The 20,322-nt window shown below is 42.4% G+C and overlaps 1 protein-coding gene across 2 annotated transcripts; it reads right to left on the bottom strand.

Annotated features, from left to right (window-relative positions):
• Nucleotides 1-1,960: 1,960 nt before the first annotated feature.
• Nucleotides 1,961-17,966, bottom strand: LOC147900960 (uncharacterized). Of its 2 annotated transcripts, XM_087375861.1 has the most exons (8): nucleotides 16,320-17,966; nucleotides 15,886-16,036; nucleotides 3,345-3,432; nucleotides 3,148-3,212; nucleotides 2,825-2,981; nucleotides 2,661-2,739; nucleotides 2,101-2,503; nucleotides 1,961-1,992 (listed from the first exon to the last, which is right to left on the bottom strand). In XM_087375861.1, the coding sequence occupies exons 1-7, from the start codon at nucleotides 17,114-17,116 to the stop codon at nucleotides 2,323-2,325; spliced, it is 1,518 nt and encodes a 505-aa protein (XP_087231987.1). In that variant the 5' UTR covers nucleotides 17,117-17,966; the 3' UTR covers nucleotides 1,961-1,992; nucleotides 2,101-2,322. The 2 variants fall into 2 exon arrangements, with proteins under 2 accessions (XP_087231987.1, XP_087231986.1); XM_087375860.1 differs by having other exon boundaries at nucleotides 3,148-3,432.
• Between the last annotated feature and the right edge of the window lie 2,356 nt (nucleotides 17,967-20,322).

Raw genomic sequence — 20,322 nt, 5'->3', positions numbered from 1 at the left:
TGATCGATGATTACCTAGCTTATGACGTGGGCTTGATTAACTAGAATCAAGGAGGTTGGTTTGATTTACTCCCCAAGATGCCAAGCATCCAAAGGAGCTTGACTCGCACTTTTCAGTCTTTGAAAATACTGTGTGTGTTAAGACTCTATTTGAAGAAGTAGATCCCAAGTCTTTCTGAAGTAGTCATCTGATGAAGTACAACCAAGATGTTGGAAAGGGTTATCTATCTTGCTTACCCATGCGACAATACTCACACACATCTTTTTGGAAATACACCTATGAAAGCCCTGTAACATGTTCATCTTCTTGAAGGATACAAGGCTTTTGAAATTAAGATGAGCATACCTCTTGTGCCACAACGTACTCAAATATACATCCTGACTGTGGTGGTAAACCGCTAGGGCTCTCTAGATCGGAATGGCAGAAGAAAGAATCCAATCTTAACATCCTGAGCAAAGATGGATTTGGGACTCTCTAGCTCCCTCATTGTGCATCCATACTCGTTAATGATGACTTCCATGTCACTCTCTACTCGTTGCAATGTTGCATCACTATGCAAGGGTATGCTCCCAATCCCTTCAACTTTATAGGGTGTGTCATCACCCATCACAACATTCTCTCTTGGATTCCTATTGGGACAAAGGTCAGAGAACCATTCCTTCTAAAGAGTCATGTAGTTGTCAACATCTATGTGCATTCTTTGACCTTGTTCTCACAGTTCTATTCCTTTGCTTGCTTCAACTCATCACCACAAGCATGCACAATGGAGTGGGTTGGCTTCCCCAGCATACACCAAAGTGCAGCAAGTTTGTACTATGATTTTCCTACATCTGGAACTGTACAATTCTTGTATAACATTCAGGGTGCTTATCTTTTAGGATTCTCTTAGTGTACAGCTACATCAATCAAGCGTTCTAAATTTATGATCAGGCTGTTTCCTTGTTGCATATTTGGTAGCTGCCCCAGATGCTACTCCAGAATTACCCCTCAATTTGGCAGCTTTCCATCTGATTGCAAACAAATGCTTCCAATCAATTTACAATGATGTCCATCTTCTAAATGGTGAACTAGACTGATCATCAGTTCTCTTCAAGTTTGCATTAACTACACCTCACTTGGAATGAGCAGACCACCATAACTCGCCAGCTAACGCTTGGAAGTTCAATGCAAAGCACCAAAAGAGCAAAACAGAGCTGGCACTGGGCAAGCTCCTGTACAATTCACTGTTGATAAAATGATATTTCACAATGCCTCTTTTATCATTCCAAAGCCTTCTCTCATCATGAAATAAAGAAGAACTGCATGGTGGTCAGCAATTCAGTCCTGACCTCCCCACTTCAGATCCACATGTCCACCAGAAGGGCCAAACTCCCAGGATGATATTGTTGCGCAACAAAAGATGAGACAGATGCCCTCAGGTTATGAAGTTACAAGTGCCCATGCAGCATATAAATCATAGATGAAGTCATTGAGTATCTGGCATTCATATTAGACCACGTGCAACACTTCTGCTGCTAAATGGATGAGCAACGAGCTGAATGGGTGAGTAAATTTACTTCAACTACCACCTGCCTTGGAAGACACGACCCCAATTTGCTGGCCACCTACACATCCTCACTATCTAATGGAGCAGCCTCATGCGTACTTTCAACGAATATCGCATTACAAAGAAGATAGTTATTTTCCCCTAGGAAATGATGTTGAACAGCAGAAAATAAGCTTGGGCAAAGAAAACCTTGGGTAATGCTTTCCTTGGTATAGCTCAAATGCAAGTGAAATTCCAATTAACCCTGTCAACTGCTGTAAGTAGATCACCTTTTCTGAATGGGCTGATCGATGTGAGCTACAACAACAACAGACTGCCATTCATGTAGCTCTCGAAAGAGAGAAATCGCCATAAGTGCCATGACCCCAGATCTATATTCACGATAAATCTGCACCAGCTTCTGAAGTGCCCGGGCCCCTTTTAAAGCAATTTATCTAAGCATTAAACTGCAGGAGAAAAAATGTTAAACTGGGCCCTTGACAAAATAATAATTGCTCGCATCATTCAAAGAATTGGACAGATGAAGGGTCTGAGACCAAAGAATAATTGCTCACATTATTCAAAGAATTAGACAGGTGAAGACACCAAGAATCTGTTGTATATACGTGTATAGGAAAAGGTTGGCTATCTCAGCCTCCACCAAAATGTAACGTACAGCAGAAAACAAAACCTGCATACTCAATGACCACAATAAAAACCCAGCGAGTATGCAAGAAGATCAATCTGTAATTCCCAAACTGGATCAATGAATATCCCGTGCATATCGCACTTGTTCTTTATGGCAATCTCTCGATGTTTGCTCCCAAAAGGCAAAGTTTCTCATCAAACCTCTCATAACCTCTATCTATATGATTTGCACCCTCAATATGGGTGATCCCATCTGCAGCCATGCCTGCCAGTATCAAGGCCGCCCCAGCTCTAAGGTCATTTGCTTTCACAGGTGCACCCCAAAGACGGCTGCCAAATGACAGGTCATCCATGCAAAATGTTAAAGAAACAACAGATAACATCCACCAGTCTCACACCATGATGCAGAAAACTAAAGATCTGCATTTTAATGCGTTCATAACTGAGAAGTGGGCTTGCATGAATGGTCTACAGAAGAATAGATTACCTGCCCATATCTTTCCCACAAATGACAGCTCTGCTTTTCAAGACATTTATCTTTGCTCCAAGCTTTTGCAGCTCCTTAACTATATTGAAGTAAATGAATTCGACATATCAGGCATGCTTTTCTTTTCTGGCAAAACTGGGCAAAGCAGTAGTACAATCTATTACCATGACCCATGCGACTTTCGAAAACTGTCTCCTTCACAATACTTTCTCCACAACAGGTCGTCATAAGTGACATTAGTTGTGGTTGTAGATCAGTTGGAAAGCCAGGATATGGAGCAGTTATCATTTCTGAGCTCGTTAGACTTGCAGATGAGCTGATCTGTGAAAAAATGCAAATTCAATTTGAAAAAGTAATAATGTGTCACTAAATTATATCACAAGCAACAGGGTGACACAAGTTCGTCGTTTTCCCAATCTTTATACCCAATTTAGTCATTGAAAAGTAGAAATTACACATTGATGCAAAGAATTCAAAAGGCACTTACCAGCAAAGTATCATCATGCAGCTTTCTGATATTGCAGCCAATGCTCCTGAGTTTGTTTACAACAGCTGTCAAGTGGTGTGGCACCACAGGAGACAATGATATTGATGAGCGTGTAATGGCTGCCGCAATAAGGAACGTGCCAGCCTCTATGCGATCAGGTATGATTGAAAACTCTGAACCATGCAAACTTTTCACACCTTTTATGACAAGCTTACTGGAACCAGCACCATGAATATTTGCCCCACAGGAAACCAGAAAGCTAGCTAGGTCCAGAACCTCTGGCTCCTACAAAGAGCACCATCATATCAACATAACTTGCATAAGTTCATATACCTTTGTAAGACTAGAATACGAAAGAGAAGGAAAAAGAGGTAACAAAAACTTTTTTGAAAAACATAAGGAAGAAATACTAAGCAAGCAAAGCAAGACTTACGTCGTCATCAGTGCCCAAGCATAAGCAGCTATACTGGGTTTCTAAAGACCCACGGAGTCTCTTGGGCAAACCCAGTGCTTACTAAAATACGTCACATAAACAAAAGAGAAAGAAAACAAAAATAAAGAAGAAACGAAGAAGGTGACTAAGAAAAAATAAACAACCAAGTCAAGAAACAAAATCTTCCAAAAAACAGGAATAAAATCTCTCTCTCTCTCTCATTTAAAACATAAAAAGCTAAAAGGACCCTTAATACTTATATATCACTTCCTACAAAAGAGGCAAAATTACATTCCTAACTTAGAAAGCACAAGCATACTCAATCAAACTCTCTTTTGAAACTAAAAGAAAAACGGCTATTCAGCTCCCCGCTTTTTGTTTTCAGCTTATGTTCAACTTGCATAAGTCAGCTTGCTTCATGTTTGTCATTATGCAACACAATGTTACCCTTGCATTCAGGGTTGACAGCACATGTACTCCCTTTCTGGTTTTTATTTCAGGCAAGACTTCATGACATGCTCAAAGTGATTACTAGATAGTGAAGAAGCACAAAAATCAAACACTTTTTTAATTACCTCTTTCTTGAAGGACAACAGCATGCCTTTAAAACAGTAAAAATGTTTTGGGTACAAATATATGCTGCCAGATATCTCGCTTTCAGGCAATTGGATAGATTCGTAGTGCTGCTCAACATGGTATATCCAATCATACAAATTTAGATTTTTGTTGTTCTAAAGACCTAAAATCTACACAGAATATAAAAGAGAAAATGAAAGAGAAGGAAAAAGAGGTAAACAAATACTTTTATGAAAAACAAAAGGAAGACATACTTAGCAAGCAAAGCAACACTTATGTCGTCATCAGTGCCCAAGCATAAGCAGCTATACTGGGTTTCTAAAGACCCGCGGAGTCTCTTGGGTAAAACCAGTGCTTACTAAAATACGTCAAAAGAGAGAGAGAAAGAAAATAAGAAAGGAGGAAGGTGACTAAGCAAAAATAAACAAGCAAGTCAAGAAACAAAATCTTCCAAAAAACAGGAATAAAATCTCTCTCTCTCTCTCTCTCTCTCTCTCTCTCTCTCTTATTTAAAACATGAAAAGCTAAAAGCACCCTTTACAATTATGTATCACTAAGACCCAAGATTCAGCATCACAAGTTGCTTGGCAATTCATTGATCAGGTGTTTAAGCATCATGGATTCCCTCCGGAAATTGTCAATGATAGAGACTACACTGGTTGCAAAATAATTGCTTTGCAATTGTCAAAGATGATCACAAGATAAGCTTTGCAAGGCCTGTAAGGCTATTTAGAAGCAATGCAGTCAATAACAACCTTTGGACTTATGGTCCATCAGACAACTCGTCAACAAGGGAATTTCCCATCTCTAGTCAATTTTCTACCTATAAATCTTCAAAACCTAAAAAACCCAGTGACTAAATTCATGAACACCTTTTTTGAAGAAAAGTTACTTTTGGAAGCAGGAAAGAATCAGTTTGTAGCAGCAGATCTGAAAGAGGATGCCACCATTTGGTTGGGACTCCTCAAAGCTGAAGGTTAAATACCTTGAAATTGGGGATGAGCTTTGAGCTGCTGTACAGAAAACATAGACCTCCAAAACTACTTGGTCGATATTTTTTGAATGTGTCAATCTATTTAAACACCTTCATTCTCTATACCCCTAACAGTTCAAGTTCACTATTTTTAGGGTAGGGATTGTAACATGATCATGGTAGCCTCTTATAGTGTTATGAATTACGGTAATGTAGACCAGCAAATAAAGTATAATCTAAAAGAGACCACTCGTGAAGAACTATGGTTCTCATAATACTTTAAGTTAATAAGTCAAATATAGTCAAAAGGACACACTTGTGTTGAATTACTACGAAGAAGTCATGTAAACAGGTACCAAGGTTAGGTAGAGTGAGTAAGGACTTTGGTCGATAAAAGTTGTCCAACTTGGTCCAACCTAGTCAAACCTTCATGACATCTTCGTCTGAACAAAACACTTAAACAAGGCCAAATAAGGCTTAATCACCTGTTTAGAGCACCAGCTAATGGTTAAGGTTATCAAAGCACATAACCATGTTCGTTTAACATTAAGACTGACTCATACAAAGTTCTGTGGGATTTGATGATTTTGTAGGCACATTAGAGGCCTCACAAGATGGTGCACACCCACTGCACCGCAAGGACAAGGCTTAATCCAAGGTTAGGCATGGGCATCCACAGCCCATAGCAAGGTTGGCAACTTGTCAGCCACTCAGACAACAAAGCAAGAGGCCAGATCTGCCGCTAACCAGCCGTACAGATTGCCATGTTAGCACAGGAGCCTCCATAGCACCATGCAGCAGCAATCAGGGCAGATCTCCCTGCCATACAGCCACATCAGCCAGCATGGGACAGAACACCCGCCATCCAACGGGAGGCTAGGCCACATGGATCTGCAGCAGTCTTTCATAGGCTCAGATCCCGTCTGGAAACTCACAGACCAGATAGGTCTGACACAGATAAATTCAATCTGGAAATAGCAGATAAATATGTGAAAATGGCAGTTACAGACCAGATCTAGTGTGTAAACATCCCAGCTCTGGTCGGCAAGTTACAAGAGCCTTTGAGGCCATAAATGGAGGCCAAAGCCTCATTTTTTTAGCACCAGCCAGTGCAACAGCTCAGCCACCAGCCTCAGCAGTAAGCAGTCCTCCCTGAGCAGCCCCTACAGCCTCCATAGCCTCTCCGTATCCAATGCTCATGTGGAATCAGACATATCCAGTCGATCCTAGCTCTTAAATCAGGAGATCCAGCCTCTCTATTGAGGATCCAAATCTTGCATTCAGCCCCCTGAGGGAAGCCAATACTTGTATCCCGTGGTCCATTGGTGATTGCCAAGGCCAACCAGAACTAAGATAGCAGTTAGCATACTCTCAGACTTCCGTTATTTTACAGTTATATGTATGATGAGTTTTATGCATGCCCACCGTATGTCTCGCTCTGTCTTCTCAGTAAGCATTCACGCTTCTGCACCTAGTAGGTAGTAGAAGCTTCAAGCCTGTTATATGGGTATCAAAGTGTCAATCTTTTCTTCCCGAAGTTTGTGAGGAGGTAGGGAGTCGAAGGAGGAGACCCCAGATGTCTTCTACCTCAAGTAGCCTCTCATGACTCCCCTCCATCCTTCAGCGTCGATGGGAAATCCGCCAAATCGAGTAGGACCTGGCAGTGTGGTGATGATGTGCTCTAGCAAGGTCCACCATAAGTACAGACATGCCAGCATATGACAGTGAAGATGGGGAGGAGGTATCCACATCCTAATGCACCCATTACGCACCTGCTCTACTAGCCATGCTGTAGATGCAAAGACAGGCCGGTAAACTCAGATCCACATGCAGACCCCGCAGCAGTCGAAGGCACGTATCACAAGAGTCTTATTGCTCAAGAAAGCCCCTGCCAAAGGAGCACCAGGATTGGAGGCCAGAGAACAATAGGACTGCAAACCCAAGGAAATCTACTACAAGACTGAAGCAGCTAAAGAAGAGCGAGATTGAGTACTGATTCCATCTCTACTCTAAGCTAGAGTAGCAAAGCAGGCCCAACTAGTTCCACCACCAGCAAAGTCCTCCTCTCAGAGCAGCTCAATTAAAACATGCATGGCAGGAAAACAGAAGCTTAGTACACTCATCTTGGCTACACCAATTCAAGAGTCATTTTTTCCTTGTGCACATGGAGGAAAATGTAAGAGCATACTTTATTCCCCTTGATCAAGAAGCCATCACTTGCTGATGCCAGTGGCACAGAAAGAACTAGCCAGATATGGTTGGGAAAAGTTCATCAAGGAGCTCCGAGCCTGATTTTTGCCACCATAGTGCATTCATATACCTAGATGAATCCAAGAACATTCCCAAACTCATCCTCTAAAAACACAACATAGTGCAGTTTCAATCTCATGATAGTCACTCATAAGGTTGAAAACCATAAACTCCATCACGCATAGCAGGGACTAGCTACTATGACATTCCCACTGACTCCATCAGTGCCTAATAGTGGGTGCAGACCATAGTATAAAAATATGCTCTCACACATACAAATCTATACACCCACACATACTTGAGCCTGAGTTTTGCCACCATAGTACATTCATGCCCACTTTTTGTTTAGCACGTGGGACCAGGGAGTCATTCAAGCACTATGCAAATCGATTCACACACTTAGTTATGTAGTTGCAGGTGGCACACGGATACTAGACCACAGTACATTCATGCCCACTTTTTCGATCTAGCACAAGGGGCCAAGGAGTTAGTCAACGACTTTTTCGATTTAGCATAAGGAGCCACGGAGTCAATCAACCACTATACAAATAGATTCACACATTTGGCATGATAAGAAGCATTGACCCCATTTGCATCTCTCAACGAGTGTCGTCATCACAAGGTCCCTTCCATCAGACCCTGCGACAACAACAGTCTCACACGTAGCACAAACTTGGCATAGGGTAGACCCTCCAAGAGAGCCAGTCTGAGAGGTTCTTAGGTGTCATGGACAGGTAGCCGGACATCAAGGTCCCTTTTTTTTTTTTGTGCGCCAATTTGGAGAATATGCTCGATGACCAGATGACCATGTGGCTTCCAAGCTCGATATCCTCATAGAGCAATCAACCAAGTTGCTCAAGCTTCACAGTGCACTTGGGCACAGTCAGCCAACCAATCAGCACCAGGGTATAAGCACAAGATGTCGAGCTCTGCATTAATTGGATGGAAGAGAAGCAGACCTTCAGTCACCTAGATGTTGAGATTGTGCATCAAGGTGACTAGAAAGGTGTGAATCTACATCAACATGATTGGTGGATTGGGATCATAGATAGGATTTGGATTGGGTGATGGAGACTTGGAAGCCTATAAGATAGGTGGTACCTTGTATGTTTGATGTGGAGCCTGTAAGATAGGTGGTACCTTGTACGTTTGGTGTGGAGCACAAGGAGCCTTGACTATTGTAAGGCTGATAGCTAATGCCATCCCTTTATGCTTTGGCTTATCCTTGTTCCTCTCCTTCCTTATCTCATCTTGTGGTCTCGAAATCATCTTCTCTCCCCCTTTAACATGGTATCAGAGCACTAGGTTGCTCTTCTTCCACTTTCCTTCCACTTGCCATGTTGGAGTTCTTCCCCTTTCTTTGTGAGAGAATGAGAGTAAAGATTGAGCGGATGGTCATGAAGCACAAAGTTCCAAAGGGAATTTCTAAGGAGTGTCTCTATTGGTGGTATGCCTAAGGTTCTTCAAGTCTTCAGCCGCCGTCTGCAACATCCCCTCTGCATACTTCATTGCAGTTTTTTCAGAGCAGCCGAATTTCTGTACTGGAGGTAGCAACAGCTCTAAAGATTTTCCTTGCTGCCAAGAGCTTCTTTCTAAGCTGCCCTATGGATGTTCATTACAGACGAAGCATTGAAGATCTTGTTTGTCTTTGTCTTCTACAAGCAGCAGCACCGTGACTTGATTCGTTTCTTTTCTCAAAAATCTGCTGCCTCTTCATACAAGGTTCTCTCAGTAATACTACTACTGCTCACAGCTGTTTTAACTGAGCAGGCTGTCCTATACCCTGCTGTTGTCTTCTACGACTATATATTGTTCGTTGTCAATTTTCATAACAGCATCTATTCCAGTTGCTTGCCATCAAGGGTTCTAGGGGTATTTTTTGCAATGCTTCATTCGCCAGGAGTGGCTCAAAGTTCTATAACAGCTGAAGGCTCAAAAAGCAAATACCCTGCTACTCTATCGCCATTGAAGTTTCTGCTGATCTCAAGTGATGTTTGCAGCTGCTACCTTCCCAAAGAAGTCTATCACTGTCAATCTTGTCTCAGAAGTCGCAAGTTCTCTGAGATTGTTGCAAAAGAAGTTATCAGCGGGTCCCAGTTGTGCCTCTGTCTGAATCTAAGCTCTACTATTGCCATTTTTCTCTCAAAGACTTTGAATACCATTGTTGCAGTTTAGTATTGCTACAGCTGCTCCAGCCATCTCCTATAAAATCCACGACGCTTTCTTACTTCTATTCTTTCAGTCACGAAGGATTCACTTCTATGCATGATGATGGAATACTTTTTAGAGGTCTTATCCTTTCCTAAGGTTCAAGAAGCTCTCAATTATTGACGCATGGAAAATTTTATGGCTAAGGTTGTTCCACAGAGTCCTTAGAGCAGTTAATCATTGAGTTGACTCTGGTTGAAATTTCTTTGGCCATTACCAGAATTAAACAAGGAAACCTCAACCATAAGCGAATGCATGTAGAATTGAAAATTCTTGTAGATTCCGCTCCTGAAAAATCAATGATGTGACAAATGGCACATCAAAATACTTGGCTTTGTTGAGATTCAAAGGATAAATAAAATGTGACAAGGTGTGGCAGAAAACCAGGTCTTTATGTAGGACCGATAAGAATCCCAAACCATGGAAATTTTTAATGGCAAAGGATTCCATTCTTGGCAAACACAAGTCAAATACTTGCTTATGCTTGACCTTGTAAACAGCAAGAAGACTTCTGATCCTGCAAAGGCTATGCTCAGCGAGCGCAAGCAATCATTACGCTTACCATTAATAAAAGCCCCGTCCACGGGCTTAAAATGACAAGTTGAAGTGGTATGAAATAGAGAATTATGCGGTGCCAAAGGAAAATTTCTAAAATTGCATAAAAATTAAATTCTTTAGCCTTGAAACCACTAAAGGTGATCTTGGCACTTTTGATACATGAAAGGTCTCCTGGCCCAGCGGGCTTCCATAAAATCTACAATTTGACGAGGAGGATGCAATTGCGGTGCTTCTCAAGGCCGTGACCAAACCGTACTCTAATCTAGTTACCACCTTGAAGAATGTGCCCAACCCTATGCTTGAGGGGGTAATCCGTTCTCTTCTTGATGAGGAGAAGCGGCGCAAATCCATTGCGGCATCTACATCAGGCACAACAATCTCTAATGAAGCAGTGTATACTAAACCTACCTCTCTTATATGCTCTTATTGTAAAAAGAAATGGCACACTCAAGCTAAATGCTTCAAGAAGCACCCTATGCATTAAAAATGTGGAAAATGTGACAAACAAGGCCACTTAGTAGAGGCTAGAAAAGAGGAAGGAAATTTTAACCCTTCTTCTTTGCCAAATACACTTGTCTATTTCTTTTGTTTGCATTATTACCATGTCTCCTTAATAAACCTTGTAATAAGCCTGTAAATGGTAAAGGATTTTCCCATTTATATCACCTGATGATTGTGCAATACTCAACCCATTCCGTATTGAGGGAGAGTGTTGAGACTTGTACATCAAGGTAACGAGAGGGGTCTAAATCTACAACATGATTGGTAGATGTGGATCATGGATAGGATTGCGTGATGGAGACTTGGGAGGGAATATGATGGATGGTACCTTGTGTGGTTGGTGTGGAGCACAAGGAACCTTGACCATTGTAAGCATGATAGCTCATATGCTTTGGCTTATCCTTGTTTGAGCTAGTCTCCTTCCTCATCTCATCTGGTGGTCTCTAACTAATATTCTCTCTCCCTCTTCAGTTTCAACACTAGTCAAGCCCGGCAAATATCATCAGAGAGACACCATGGCCTGCCAACCATAGCATAATAATTGACTGGCAAGCAGATGGTGCCAAGCTTGGCCCACAAAACGCTAGTAGCATGTTGATCGATGGCCTAACACCACCCTTTGTCATCTTGGACATGGCAAGAGTTGATGGATGTGAAAAAACGTAAGAGATGGGACATGGTGGTATATGCCAAGGAAATTAGAGACCTTCATTCAAGTTTTGGCCACTCTATCCACAATGTCTAGTTCTCAAGTACAGCAAGTATGTGAGCAAGGGTCTACAGGCCTATCCTCTATTCCTAAAAACACGACACAGTGTGCAGTTTCAATCTCATGATAGTCACTCATGAGGTTGAAAACAACTAGCTACTATGACATCCCCACTGATGTCATCAGCGCCCAATAGTGGGTGTAGACCATATGGTATACACATATGCTCTCACACATACAAATCTACACACCCACACATACTTGAGCATCCCTTCATACAAAGGCCTTCATACTCAGTTTCTGTCGACACTCCAGAGGTGTGAAGGGCCGACTCAGCCGTGACAAGGTCTAGCACTAAAGAAAATTTCACCACTCTGATTCGTCAATTACAGAAGCCTTCAATATATCAAAGCCTCATTCTTCCAGCATCAGCCAGTGAAACACTCCAGCCACCAGCCTCTACAGCAAGCAGTCCTCCTGTTGGAGATATCAAAGCCAAAGAGTGTGTTGATGTGATGTGTTGGTGTGTAGCACTAGGAGATCTTGTACTAGTTCATGTGTGTGAGTCGTGTGTGAGTGCTACGTGTCACTATGGGACTTCTCCCATATGCACTTGGTGCTAGTATGTGAGGGTGTAGCCTATATAAGGCTTGTACTTCACTCGTCATGTCATACTTGATGAATGAATGAAAGCTTTCATTATGTCTTCATTTGAGTATCATTTCTTCACTCCCTAGCCTCTCTCTCTCTCTCTCTCTCTCTCTCTCTCTCTCTCTCACCATATTTCTAACATGGTATCAGAGCAGGTTCACCCTGCCATAGCTGCTCTGCCACATCATACTAGACCTAACCCTAACCCTAAACCCTAATTCTGCTCAAGCCCTTCTTCCTGCAGCCACAGCTGGAGCCTTTCCTTCTGCTGAATTCCACCATAGTTCACATTCATTTTCATCTCCTTCCAGCTGCCTTCTACCCGTTTAGGGTTTCTGCACAGCTGCAAATCTTTGCCGCCCATTCCACCTCTGTTTTGCAGTCTGTTTACTTTCCTTTCTGCCCGTGTAGCCTCTCCATTGCCTGCCCTTCATAGTTGCCTCTATTTGGGTCTGCACGTGTGGAAATTTGAGCCATTTCAGAGCATTTTCATTGCTATTTTTAGGGTTTCCAGGCCGCTGCAGCAGAGCAGTCCATCCACATGCGTTGGTTGCAGATTTTCGAGCCATTTGGAGGACCTTTCAACCGGTTTGGAGCAGTTACTTGCATTTCGAGTTGCTCTAAGATAGCTGTTGCGAAACCGCCTACAACAGAGGGATTTTCAGCAACAAAGTCCATCGATTTTCAGTATGAAGGCTTGCTGCAGCAGCTCAGTGCACTTTGAACAGCCGACTGAGCATTTTTGGAGCTGTTATGAAGCCTTTAGGCCTGTTACTTCATTTCGGAAAACCTAGAGAGCTTCTTCATACATTTCAAGCTATATCTTTCCATTTGGCGCCCCTACAGCTACCTCCTTGAGGATTTCGGACCTGCTCCAGCACCTTGAGCACTCATCTTGCCCACAATTTCTCTTTCCTTGGCTCATTTCTGCATTTACAAGAGCTCAATAATATTTAAGCTACATCTATTGGACCTGAGCAGAAGCTTCAACTGCTATGTTGCATGATCTATTCCTCTCTGAAGTGATAGATGATGCTTAGCTCTATGTGTTTGTGTTGAGTCAATCAAGGTTCTCAGCCTTAAGTTGTCCCTCTAAATTGAATGTATTTGGCGTTAATAAGAGGTCCTCTGTCCTAGGTTGTTCTCCCAAAAAGAATGAGTTTCTGTCGGCACTCCGGAGGTGAAGGGCAGACTCATCTCTCTCTCCCTCTCTCTCTCTCCCTCACACCATGTTTCTAACACCTCCCTCTCTCCCTCACACCATGTTTCTAACACCTCCCTTAACAACAACCTATATAGCAACCATTAGCATCCTTCAATCTTCTGTTATGTCATGGTTATTTGTATGATATGATGAGTCTTATGCATGCCAACCATATCTCTCTCTTTCTTCTGCATGGCAACCATGTCTCTCTTTCTTCTCAATTAGCATTCACACTTTCGCACCTAGTAGTTATGACAGGCACAACTAGTAAGAGAGCCACGTAAGCTTCATGCCCTTTATAGTTAGCCAACCAGCTAAGGTAATGAACTTCAGCAGTTACCTACATGACCTTTGATGCTTTTTGGCAACACAACCACATTTCGTTACTACTAACAATGTCCTAATTGTGAAGATGGACTTGTCATGATAGGTCCAAGGTGAAAGATTCCAGCATGATGATGATAATAAAGTCAGGATCAAAGCCATGAGTTGCTAACACCTCGTAAATAAGCCCAAGGTGCCCATAGAAGGTGATCCACCAGGAAAGTTCTTTTTGGACGAAGAACGGAATCATATACAAGTACAAATGTGAAGTATCCCAAGGGATGTAGGACATTCGTGATTGAGAGGGCCCCCCAACACAGAAAGATCACGTGCTACCACTATCACTTAAGGATTTCCACGGGAGTGTGCATTCTGATTGGGATTCAAGGGGTTTCAATTATGTCAATCTCTTAACAGCATGTTAAAGATGCTTGAAATTTCAACCCCTAGGAAATAGGTAAGTTAAGAACCTTTGGTCAAGGAATACGAGTTGAAATATAGAAAATAAGGATTTGATTTAATGGTGAATAGTGAGAATGCTACTTTACTTAAGATTTTTGTTACGTATTTTCAAGGTAGTAAATCCAAACTATAAAACATGGGTACTCGTTTGAAAGCTCTTGAGAAGAAGAAGCCATTGTGATTCTAACTTCAGCGAATATACATCATAGAGTAAAGATATTCCATGTTGTGCAAAAAAAGATCCAAATTATTTTGTTAGGACCACTTTATGCATAACAAATGGGCACTAATGGAAAAGGAATTATTGTTAAGGTTAACTTTGAGGAGCTGAGGTAGTTATGTTAAGTTTACTAACATAGCATAATGGGAGGTCCTCTAACTGTGACCCTGACACTGACAAAGGCATCAAAAAACATCAATATGCATTGAAATAATATTGCAAGGCAACAAACTCCCGACCAAAAGTTCTATCAAGACAAGGTCACTCAATGAGATGCTTTACAAGACCGCTAGTCAAAAAGTAGTTTGCCTTCCCTTCCACCAGGCTAATACTGTTTGTCGAACAAGGTTATATGAGTCTCTCACAAATAAATTAACTCTAGGCAAGAAAGCAAACACCCAGGATTCAGAGGAATAATGGTAAGACACTGAACATGGCAAGCCACTTCAATTGGTCAACTTTGAAAATTCTCTTTCTAGCTGGAACAAGATCTGCAACTGGTGAGAAGGCTCACTGTATCTGTGAAGTGAAAGAGGCTGAATGCTCTCAAGACATCAGTTAAAGAATTGCTGATTGCCAGGCTGAATTCATGTACCTAGATGAATCAAAGAACATTACCAAACTCATCCTCTAGAGAAACCAACATAGTGCAGTTTCAATCTCACAATAGTCACTCATAAGATTGAAAACCATAAACTCCATCACGCATAGCAGGGACATCCCCACTGACGTCATCAGCGCCCAACAGTGGGTGTAGACCATAGTATAAAAGTATGCTCTCGCACGTACAAATCCACACACCCACACATACTTGAGCATCCATTTATACAAAGTCTTCGTACTGAGTTTCTGTCGGCACTCTGGAGGTGAAGGGCAAACTCAGCCATGACAAAGGCTAGCACTAAAGGAGAAGGCTAATCAAAAAGTAGTCCAAATCTCTTCATTCAAGCTACAACTGCTTGTGAAGTCTAAACGATTTCATTTTAGTTCAGGCTGAATTCATGGCTGAGATCTCTGCAAGACTGCTTCAATGATGAAGGAAATGTCAGCTGAGATCTAGTCATCCGAGAAGAATGCTAGCTAGAAATCCATTGATGTGGCCCCTGCCCCCATTCCCCAAACCCCTAGGGTCTGAGTGGCGTAACTGAAGCCTGGCAGGTCAGTTTTCTGATCTGACTAGGGGCTGGATGCCCAGGGCCCTGTTGATGCCTAGTATGGTGGCCATCTGATGCCTCTGGCTAGGCAACAGCACAACTTTTAGTGGTCCTAGAGAAACTTGCAAAACTGGAACAGTCACTCTAACTCCTAGATGCTTAGGCCCTGTTCTGGGCCTATGACAAGAACTTAAAATGCACGAGTCTAAAACACGGTCAAGTAGGATGTGCCACCCGCAGTGAATCCAAGGAAGAAATGCCTGCAGTAAACTGGAGGGAAACAACGATGAGCTCCAAATCAGGCCTACAGTGTTGTCCATAAAGGCGGTATTCAGAGCCATTCCAGCCCCAAGGCTTCGCAGTCTGGAATCTGGAAGCAACTTAAGAGCCCGGAATCCCACAGTCAAGCTGTACCCGAGACCCAGATCCATTAGTCATCCATGGACCCGGATCCAGCAAGGGACACAGAAACGATTCACTAAGGACAAGATCCCTTATAACCAGAAAGTTTTTACCTGAGCCACATTTGACAATACTGTTTCTCCATCAGCTAAACAAGCAGCCATCATCAGAGTCTCTGTTGCACCAACACTTGGAAAATCAAAATGAAAGTTGCCTCCCTTTAAGCTTTTCCCACCAGGTGTCCAGACATGTACCGTACCTTGCCTGCACGGAGTCAATGTAACGTGTTAGCAATGCGATAACCAATCACAATGTGAGAGTCTATTACACAGTAAGAACATAAGGATTTAGCAACAAGCTAGAAGAGTCTCTCTTGCAGCTGAATTTTGTACAATGTCAGGGGGAGAGAACTCGTGACTGCTTCGATGAGCTGGGACACATTTGGGTTCGAAGTTGCAGAGCCCAAAATCGCCTACAGTATTTTTCAAGCATTTGAGAAGTACAAAGGTTTAACTATTTGAATGTCCTAACTGTAGGCCTACCTTACCTGACCTCCACTTTAGCACCCAATGCCTCCAATCCACGCAAATGTAGATCAATTGGGCGTAATCCTATATCACAGCCACCCGGAAGAGCCAGCATGGCTTCCCCACGCCTAGCAACCAGTGCACCAATAACAAAAAAGCCTGCCCTGAGCTTTTGCACTGACTGTACACAAGGCTCTGCAGAACTCAGATTTCGAGCGTTGACAAAAACATTGGAATTCGATTGGAGCACATGGACCCCCAAAGACTGCAAGATATGGAGCATCCTTTGAATATCCAGTAAATCTGGAACCATTCTTATGCAGACTTCCTCACTTGAGCATAAGGAACCCGCTAAAACTGCTAATGCTGAATTTTTAGCGCCACTTATATGGACGTGTCCTGAAAGCGTGCTGCCACCAGCTACATTAAAACTCTTTACCAGCACGGGTGAAACAGGCAAAACCGTCCGGCTTTCTACGCCAAGAGTTTGGGTGGAGCTGACTGTGCTCTGCACTGGGACATGAAATGGGACGGAGGTACTTAAGCTCGTTATAACCTCAGAAGTGACGCCTCCATCATATGCACTAACAGCCATTATTTGTCCTCTGTGCTCCCTTCCCGCAGCTGGCATTTCTTCAGTTTTCATCCGACCCAGGTTCGGATTAAACACATTACAATGCGAACGACTGGCGCTCAGGAAATTTGAAGACCTCCACTGAATACCATAATTGACGCCGTACTGCGCCACGAATTCCGTTTGACTTCCCTGACAAGTTCTCTGAGTGGCAAAGATTCTCGCCATCAGCGAATGCTCCATATTCCGGACGATTATACCTCCGTTGTCTTTGGGGGGATTGGCCCCTCGGACCCAAGCAGCAACTAAACAGCATCATTTTGAGAAGCACAAATCACAGGGCAAACATAATTCTTTTTACGAAACCGCGACGAGCGGTGTGTCACGAGAAGATGCATTATGGTGCAATGCGCGTGGCCTCAGCGTCGTGCGACAGGTCTCTTCCACTTCATGGTGCAATTCGTCCAGAGCATGGGGTCGGATAACCGAAGGCCAAGGTCGCCAGGATTCAGCATTGCGAGAAGACGAATTGGCAGCATAGCAATTGGAGCAAGGCAGCCAGTTTGCAACGGATGAAATCACAGAGCTGACTACCGATGCAACAGCAGAGATCGAGGAGCCAAATACCCAATTGAAGACGCTGAAGCCCGCCGACTGGATGGAGGGTTTTGTGGGCGATTCAGTAGAATGCTCTTTGAGAATTGTGTTCTGAAACAGAGAGGGGAAAACTGTGGGCAGGGCAGATGGTAGACCAGCAAACAAAAAATGGTATCAAAGCACACTTGGATTCTTACAAAGGACAGCAGGAGATGCTGCAAGAGTCTGCTGTGAAGAGGACAACCTTGGAGCTAGTGGTGATGAAGCAGTCACAGAAAAAGTGTTGGAGATGAGGAGTGGTATTATAATGGGTTGAAGCAGATGAAGGAGAAGATTAGAGAAAGGTTAAGGTGATGAGGATTCTGATGAAAGCATAAGGAAGCAATGTAGAGGAAGTTGTGTTGATGAAATGGAAATCCAACAGAGAGAAATCAATTGCAAGGCATAAAAAGAGACACAGAGAGAGACAGAGAGAATGGGAAGTAGATGAAAGTTGGGGAAGGAGGAGAGATGAGCACATATAACAACAACAAACACATTCAAATTTACAGCTCCCTTATTAAGTTTCCTTTGATGTTTTTCCTTGTATTACTTTACCTTAATTCAGTGCTAAGCTCCCCCTTCACTCCTCATCATTTCCTTCATATGCCATCTCATTTGGAACTCTCACTATTTCCCCCCATACATTGATAAATGTATATAGATAAATTTTATATATGTCCCGGTGCCTCGCATTGAAAAATGGGAAATTTTCCTTCACGTTACCTTCCTTTTTTTTCCCTGCCCCTTCTCTTTAAAAAAATCATGGACATGATTCCTCACATGCCTCTCCTCATGCACCACACCACACCCCCCTCATCTCTCTTCATTGTGTGTGTGTGTGTGTTTACCCACTATTTTTTCATCTTGAAAACCATCTCTCTTCCTTTCTAGTGTGTTTGTCTTGATGCACTCTCTCGCAAGGGCCTTGGAGAGACTCTGGTTTGTCGTCAACACATTTATGACCAATAGTTGAGTATTTACCAAAGTCAATTGTGCAATTCTTGCCTTACAAGGTAAGACTATGGACTTGGGCAAAAGACAAAGAGGTGAAGATTCCAAATTGCCCACTATGAAACAAGTACCAAGAATTGACAAATGACTAGAATTAGGGTAAATGTATGGTTTAGAGTGGCAAAGAGAAATCAAGCTTTACACTAGAAAAGGCAACTATTCATGTATATCATTTTTTGGTTGTGATGTATTTATGTTGTGAAAAATGATTAAGGAATAAGAATGCTTGTGTTTATAATTTGGAGAGATTGGATGGATACTTTTGGTAATTTGAGAAGGTTATTATTTGTGTGTTTATAATATTTAGAGATATACGTCGATTTGTCTTAGTTATATGTATGCAAGGATTTCATTTTCAAGAAATCACAAGCCTTTTTGACGTGATTTATGTGTGTCTCATGCAGGATGGGTGCAATCACTCTCTGCAGCTCCTAGAAACCAAAGAACTACCACCAATAAAAGCCCCATTATCATCGCTACTTAAATGACTATATAGTCAAGCTATGGTAGTGAATGCATCACCACCAGTGGTGGGTCCACTCCTTGCAATAGTATGGTCACACATCTATAAAACACTAACATAGTGGATTTTTGTGCTTTGGATTTGAGAGGGAATGTTCTTCCCTTATCCAAGCCTAACTTGGGACCTGGCCCAAGGAAGGGTGTTGGTTCTTGCACCCATGAGGCAAGGGGCCAGACGGCACCATAACTTTGAGATTCAGGGCCTAGGATCTTCCCAGGAACTGGATCCAGTTTAGTAAAATGTATGTTTGTTAATAGATATATACGTAATGTGTTCTGCATATGTCGCATGCATAATAATTCATCAAATTCATGTGTTCTACATATGTTGCATGCATAATAATACATCAAATTAAATCTTTGTGTCATGGTGTGCGCATGTTTGATGCATCATGAAAACAAATGTGCACAGTGCATTTGTCATGATTACATGCATACATATACACATAGATGCATGTTTTGAAGGGCAAGAATTATAGAAAAATAGTTGCCCATATGCACATGGTAGTAGGGTTGGGTAGTCAGATTGTAATGGACAAGATGTCCATTCAAGAACCATCTTTATGACAAAAGGTAGACTAACACTTGGACCTTTTGCTTTGTTAGATGCAGTCCTTACATTTAATCTACAACATTCTACATGTACAACCATAAGTCAAAAAGATGGCATTAGATTCAATAGAGAGAGAGAGAGAGGGGGGGGTTGGAGGGGGCCGGGCGGAAATGGGATAGGTTGCACAATTGGAAGACCAAGGTTGTACATGATACAAAGCACTGATTGGAATTGGATCTCCATAACAATGGACTAACAATATCCATGTAAATAGGGCAAGATGTGATTCAAATGCCCTGATTTTGATTAGAAAGCAACATCAGTTATGTTTTGACCCCTTCAAAGAAGCATGCGTTTTGACCCCTTCAAAGAAGCATGTTTTAACCCCTTCAAAGGAGCATGTTTTAACCCCTTCAAAGAAGCATGTTTTGCCCCCTTCAAAGGAGCATGTTTATGAGATTTGTAGAAGCTCAGCAGGGCCAGTACCTCTTTACATGTAACAACAACTCAAAAGCTCCCTAATTAAGCATACACTTTCCCCCCTTGAATGTAGCATAATAGGTCCATTTTCTCTCGGCTCCCCCTCTGTCCTCGTCCTTTCTTCATGTGCACCAATATTGTATCCTTGCTTACTTTGTAACTCTAAAGTTATTCAAGTCTCCGTCATTTTTTTTGTTTTGAGAGCCCACCCTCCCTTTTTGTTAAAAGATCTATGGACACAATT

The sequence above is a fragment of the Dipteris shenzhenensis genome, chromosome 6, assembly GCF_047967505.1.
Source record: "Dipteris shenzhenensis isolate YYH24624 ecotype China chromosome 6, Dip_SZ_1.0, whole genome shotgun sequence".
NCBI lineage: Eukaryota > Viridiplantae > Streptophyta > Polypodiopsida > Gleicheniales > Dipteridaceae > Dipteris > Dipteris shenzhenensis.
The sequence above is the reverse complement of the archived record's forward strand: the minus strand, read 5'-3'. Positions and strand labels throughout refer to the sequence as shown.

Excerpts from the sequence above, each read along its gene's own strand:
- LOC147900960 (XM_087375860.1), bottom strand. The coding sequence starts at position 17,116 with ATGGAGCATTCGCTGATGGCGAGAATCTTTGCCACTCAGAGAACTTGT. Across the intron at positions 2,982-3,147 it reads TGCATGATGATACTTTGCTG|ATCAGCTCATCTGCAAGTCT; the intron begins GTAAGTGCCTTT and ends ATTTTTTCACAG. Across the intron at positions 2,504-2,660 it reads TGTGGGAAAGATATGGGCAG|CCGTCTTTGGGGTGCACCTG; the intron begins GTAATCTATTCT and ends GTCATTTGGCAG.